The following is a 6,912-nucleotide window of genomic DNA, read 5'->3' as shown; positions in this document are numbered from 1 at the left end:
ATCTAGCTTTTTTCTTTAAATTATATGGTCACATAAGATGTAAATATCAGTGTAATATAATATATATATATATATATATATATATAGAGAGAGAGAGAGAGAGAGAGAGAGAGAAATATAAAAGAAAGTACATTTTGGGGGGAATTGATATGATACTCATAAGGCTATTGGTATCTTGGTTAAATTGTCAAATATTTGTCGATAGTTTGTTTTATTATAAGTATTTAAGAAATAATTAATAAAATATAACCAATTAATTTATAAAAGTTGAACAATTTATTTTTGGAGTTAATTACAAATAGTCCGTTATCTTTCCAAGCACAGTGCGTGGGCGTTGGTGTATGTGCAGTTTTAGGAGGGTGCGTTGTGTTGGCAAGTGTAAGGCCTTTACTAATTGAAATGAATTTCTCATATTCAACATCGATCTCTAAAAACAATTAAGAAAATGAGAAATATTTGACTACTTTTGTAGGTGTTTATAACTTAAAAAAGGATGGGTACAAAAATATCCCCTCTTTTTTGTATAAGTAAATGTTTTAAGACTTTATATAAAATACTTTTACTTTATACCATATTCTCATTAGCCTACAACAAATTAAGACATTCATTTATGGGTAATATTTTTCTTATGTTGCATAAGAGAAATATTATCTCCTACACTCACATTTTTTAAATGGGTCCCACAAGATTTTTTTTCTCTCACCTTCAACTTTTTTTTCTCTCTTATTTATTGTCTGAGTAGGACATAATACTTCTCTTATGCAACAAAAGCATTACCCTTCATTTATTGGGTCAAAATCAAATGCATGATTAACAACAACACGCGTATGAGTTCATACTCAGGGGCAACGGAAGATGTAGAAACAGAGAATTAAAGACGAAGATAAAAAGTGGCTACAGCCGAAGTCAAAATTCTTAGGTACACATTTGGGCCACGGAGACGGAGAGTCACTAGCTAGCGTCCCCAATGGAAAATGAAAAAGATTAATTGTAATTGATTTCAAATTGATTTAACGGTAACCAATCGGATAATAAAATAATAAAAATAATAAAATTAAAATGATTGTAAATATAATCTTTCTTAATAAATTATTGTTTTATTATTTTAATATGTAATACACAAAATCCTAAATGGGTTATTCATGTCACATGAGATGAATTAATTCTTCCCGCTACAATGAGGTGGATACATATATTCTTATGTGAGCTGAGAAAAACATATCCCATCCTAAATACTATGTAGTACTAAAAATTTATTGGATGCATGATGCTCCGTAGTTGATATGGCAGAACTCAGCTGCTCACCGATTTTCTTGTTCACACTTAAGTATATGATTTTAATATTGATCCAGTGAATATAGATAAATTATTTACATTCACTTTCAAACCGATGTCGTTTTAGGTTGAAAGATTAAAAAGTTACAATGAGAAAGACTATTATAATCCTGAAATAAATTATAATTATAAAAATATCTTAATTTTCGTCTCAAAACGATGTTATTTTGGATTTATGAAGAAAAAATGAACCCTGAGTATATATATGCTTCATAAATCTTCTTGTTTTCTCACAGCAAGCACCAGACAAGGGTTCGTATGAGGTACAGCTTTTCTTATATTATTCGGGATTTTAGCTGCATATTCTCTTTAGCAACCCTGATGTAAAGATTGGTTCCCGGCCTACAGGGTTTCACCCAAGTAATAAAGCAAATGAATATATACTGATTATAAGATTATCATTATCCTTATTATTACTAGTAGTATTAATGCATTATTATAAAATCCAATCTATTAATACGTACTATCATGCGAAGGAACTAGTAATCATTTTACTTAATTTAGATCCCATTAGAAAAGATAATTTGTTCATCAAGTATAAATTCAAGGAGTATATACTATAATTAAATTAATTTCATACTAGCTATAGCTACTTATATTTGTAACAATATAAAAAGTTTAAAATATAAAAAACGGAAAAAGGAAAAATAGAAAAATGATAGCTGAAAATGCTGGCCACCAACATCAACACCACTATCATCAACATCGTAATCATGATCATAATCTTAATCCATTGCGGCCTTAAATTCTGATAGGTAATGATTCACAAGTTGTGTACTGTTAACTGTGACATGAATCCTAATCAGAAGAACAAATCCACGAATCCACAGTACCATCCCCTCTAGCGGATGAGTCATTCTCTAAGGTCTTCTCATGGTTCAAACTGCTCGAGGACCTTCCAACTGTGCTTCCAACGCTGCAACCATTCACTTGGCCATGGCTCATAGCTAGATCCTCAAGCGACGGTGTGGACAAACTAGCTTGGGACTTTGCATCAAACCCAGCAGGGATAGTGTTAACAAGAGTATGAAGAGGAGGAGATGGGTGAAATGCATTAAGAATAGGGTGATTTTGCATGTTTAACATGAAGTTTTGTGGCTGGTGATAGGGTAAACACAAATCAGGAGATATTTGGAAGCTAATGGGGTTATTATTAGGTGAGAAATTGTTGGTATTGGAAGCTATAGCATCAACCATATTGTTATGCAACAACCTTGAAGACGAAGGTGAGGATGAAGATGAAAGGAAAGGGTCTGGCTGAACCTTTTGTGCGGAACGACGCAAAGGGTAAAAGGGCACTCCAGCGAGAAGATCGAGGCGGCGAGAGGAGGGTGATGAGGCTGAGAAGGGTGGTGAAGGGATTCCAGTGAACTCTTGAACCATGGATCTGAAATTGGTAGTGTCGGTGGTGAGAACGGTGGTTGGTGCTCTCCTTGAAGCTCTGGCTCGTTTCTTTGTATTGCGTTGTACATTATTGGTTGGTTCTGATGAGAGTTGTCTTGCATTGTCATCGTGGCTAAAGGCTTGAGGACCCAACAAGCATTGGTTTATTGCAGGGTCGGTGCAATTGGGTTCAGATCTTTGGCTTTGAGAGATAGCACTTTCCAAATTTAGCATAGAATGAGGATTTATTGAATTTGCTTGTGATTGAGAGAGAGTGTAGAGATGGCTTGAAGATAGATCAAACATAGAGTGGTGATGAGAAGAAACAAAGGATGAAATTGGGTGGGATAAGGAACCAAAATGGGTAGGTTGATTGAGGACTGACGAAGGGAGTGGGGTCTGATGATTAGCACGTGAATCATATTCTTCATCACCACTAGAAGAGATGCTTCCACTATTACCAGAATCCATATATAGCTCACGAATTATGCAAAAAGAGGAAACAAGAATCACAACTAAAAAGGTGTTTGGAGGGATTCGAAATAGAAAAACTTATGCAAGTGAGAGGACTTGGGATTAGTACCAAGTGGTGGAACTGGGCGGTGGCAAATTCAAAGTTGCAGAGAGAGAAAAAAAAAAAAAAAAACTGAACTACGTGGTTGGTGATACAGAATCCATGAAACCCAATTGGAAAACCAACCTTGTAGAAAAGCCTGTGGCTTCTGGGAATGACTGATCTGCGATGGAAGCAAATATTTTCCTAGCTTGTCTTTCAGTCAAAGACAAAGTTTGCTATAAAAAAGAAACATAGGCATATATAGATCTCAATTATGATACATAACTGGCTAGAGAGTGAGATGAGAGTAGGAAAGGAAGGGAAGCACAGAGGCGTGAATTACGAAGAGGGCCTCTCTCTGAGGAGTAGATTTCTTTGGCTTTTTTTTAGTGGGTGTGTGTCTGAATTAGGGTTTCAGGAAGAAAAGAAAAAGAAGGAAATGAAAGGAGAGGAAAGGTTATTTAAGCTTTGTGCTCAGAAAAAAAAGGCTTCAAAGATCTTTAGAAGATTAAGATCCCCTAGAGAGTGCATAGTGGGGTCACCATTGGAGTAGAAATAAAAGAGCTGCCGGTGTCTGGCAACGGGTCAAACTCAAAGTGAATGTGAGAGGGACAGTGAGAGGGATAGAGAGAGAGAGAGAGAGAAAATGGTTTGTATATGTAAAAGGGCGAAAAGAATTTGGTGTGAAATGGAGCGATGCAGAGTTTTTACAGAGACAAGCCAAAAAGTCAAGAGGGTTACATAGCAAATTATGTAGGGTAAGCTCAGAAAAGCCAAGAGCACCCACACCGGCATTATTTTTTCAAATTATATACTATTATATGGTCAATAATTATAAATAGGTTAAATTGGTAAGAAGTTTATTTCTTTTAATCAGAGCTTTTGAATTCGAGCCCTTGAAATGAGAATGGAAAAAATAGTCTTGGAATAATCTTTCCTTATTATAGATCCGACTTAATTCAAACCGGTCTAGTGGAGTAATTGATCTAATCAATTGATATATATATATAAAAGTATACTATCATGTTTCATGGATAGTGGCTCAAAAATATTTGAAGAATCCAAAAACGCTCCAGGTAAATACTTTTTTTTTTTCTCGTAGATCATTTGGTGTGGGGTGGAGAAAAAAATAAAGATTATCATAATATTCCCTACTTGGCGTTATCAATGAATGATTAAATTTTGTAAATATTCATCTTTTTAGCATTAACTAAGAGTTGATGATCGAATTAATCTATTAAGTAATAGAGTAACCTTAACGCTGCCTTAACATCTGATTAATGAGGACAAGTCCAGATTATCAATAATTGGTCCATATATGTATGCTTCAACTATAAAAAACCCAAGCATATGATATATATGTCATACAAAGTTTGCCTCTGGTCTTTCCCTTTCTCCTTGTATATTATTTACTGACTTGCGTATGTTGGTGAACAGTGCCACAGCCGGGCTCAAATTTGAGTCCGAGTCAAAAAAATTGTGCGGGTATTTTTTTTACTTAATTTTAATTAGTTTACAAATGTTTTTTAATTTTTTTTACAAATTATACTATATACTCCGGAAAGTACATATTATAAATTTTATGAGAGTAGATAGTGTAGTTTGTAAGAGTTTGTAAACAAAAAGTTTGTAAATATAACCCTCCTCATTTAAATTATATTAAATACAGAGCACCTGAGCAGGTAGTACCAAGAAAAATTATAATTTTATTAAAAAAATAATTTTACTACTTTTTTTATACAAGTAGAAATTGAACACATAACCTAATACAACTTACCCACATCTCTTACCAAAAATATTTTAAGTTCTAAATAGGGCCAAATTATAAATTATAACCCGAGCCAAATTATAATTTTAATCCAGACTAAATTATAGTTAATTATATAATTATATATAATAAGTATAAGGGTTCGCTTTTTTTGCAGTTACTGCAGATAAGTTATCTGCAGTAAGTCCAATACGACGTCGTTTTGGGCGGAAATCATGGTATTTTTGTAATTTTAATTTATTTCAGGGTTATAATAATCTTTGTATTTATAATTTTTTAAGATTTCAATACCAAAACGACGTCGTTTTAGAAATAAATGCAGATAACTTATCTGCAGTAACTGCACAAATATTTTTCTCTAAGTATAATTTGTTAAAATTTAGCCCGAGACGAGGCCACACCCAGGAGGTACGTGGCTCCGCCACTGGTGGTGAACATTAACACGACTTAAAATTATGATTATTATTGTGCATTTTGTTTGATATTGAGGTGGAGTTTTTCATTTTTAATATCTCTTTCTCCCTTTTAATTTATAAAACCTTTCACATAATTAGAAAAACTACTATATTAATAAGTTTTAAGAAAATTCTCTCCCTCTTTTGCTAATAGAATGATCAACATTTTTGAGTTGAAGTTATATAGCCTAATTCACGTAGAATATGTGACTGCAAATAGGGGTGTTAACGAGCCGAGTCAAGCTTTGGTCTTAAAAAGCTAAGTCTGTGTTTAAATGTGTCAACCTGATCAAGCATGTTACCTGTTATGAACACAATTATCGGCCTGTGGCCTGACTTATTTACAAAAAAATGAAAGCTTTATTTAGCCTGTTTAAAAAAAATAAGACAACAAAAATTTATCCAAACAGAATGTACAATCAACAGCACTAGTAATTTCATAAATATTCATTAATTCAATGTATATTCAAACAACATAATATAGAACAAAATCATTCAAAAAGTATGTTTAATCAATAAAATAGGGTGAAATAGATTGAGGAGAGACAGAGTTATTACAAGTAGTATAAAAAATATAAAATAAAAATAAAAATTAATATACTAGGCCAGCCTGAGAGGCTCTAAGGCCGAGCTTTTAAATTGAAATCTTAGGTTTTTTCATTAAACGAGCTTTTATACAAGTTCAAGCCTAGTTCCAATAACCAATTTTAAGCATATAAGCTCAGACCTTTACGAGTCGAGCTAAAGGCCTCTGGTTCGTTTATCACCCCTAACTGCAAGTAGATAAAATCCTCCGTATAGTTATAATATGATAAAATAAGTTAAGCCGTGTTAGTTATGTAATACATTAAGAGATTTTTCTTCAAACTATATTTTTCTCATATGAGCCTTATATACTTTTATGTGTGTGTAAGAGATAAATTTATTTCTTATACATGAAAAACACTAAACCCATTTTTTATAGTGCGAATGACAATTGTAGAATCTCCTCGTAAAAGTCACCTACCGAATGGAAGAATCTTCCGGGCTATTCTCAAGTAAGAGGAAAGGGAGAATTATATGGACACTATAGTTTCACTTTTTGATTTGACTTTGTGCAGCTCAAGACTGCAAGTGGAGTATTTATATCGATACCAAAAAACTTAATCCTAGATTTTTTGAGTTCTTCTCATATACTAAAAGCTTATTTGGAGGGTTTTTTTTTAACTAAAAGCTACATTTAAGCTAAATTTTAAAAAATAAATAAAAACAAAGTTAAAAGTTGTTGGTAAATAAATAAAGTTGTTCTCGTGATTTTGAAAATGGGGAAATGAAATGGTATGTTATTAGAATATATTATTAGGATAAAAGCGTAAATTTTATAAATTCAAGTTTAAAACAAGGATAAAACTTAAAAAATATAAAAACTCCAAAAA

At 32.7% G+C, this 6,912-nt stretch overlaps 1 protein-coding gene across 1 annotated transcript; it reads right to left on the bottom strand.

Moving 5' to 3' along the window:
* Positions 1-2,133: 2,133 nt before the first annotated feature.
* LOC133291652 (uncharacterized) lies at positions 2,134-3,189 on the bottom strand. The gene has a single exon (XM_061489953.1). It carries the CDS (start codon positions 3,187-3,189, stop codon positions 2,134-2,136), a length of 1,056 nt encoding a protein of 351 aa, XP_061345937.1.
* Between the last annotated feature and the right edge of the window lie 3,723 nt (positions 3,190-6,912).

This window comes from Gastrolobium bilobum, unplaced genomic scaffold (genome assembly GCF_033153095.1).
Source record: "Gastrolobium bilobum isolate Gb01-03AN ecotype WA unplaced genomic scaffold, APGP_CSIRO_Gbil_v1 utg1076, whole genome shotgun sequence".
NCBI lineage: Eukaryota > Viridiplantae > Streptophyta > Magnoliopsida > Fabales > Fabaceae > Gastrolobium > Gastrolobium bilobum.
The sequence above is the reverse complement of the archived record's forward strand: the minus strand, read 5'-3'. Positions and strand labels throughout refer to the sequence as shown.

Coding starts and splice junctions, on each gene's coding strand:
- LOC133291652 (XM_061489953.1), bottom strand. CDS start 3,189: ATGGATTCTGGTAATAGTGGAAGCATCTCTTCTAGTGGTGATGAAGAA.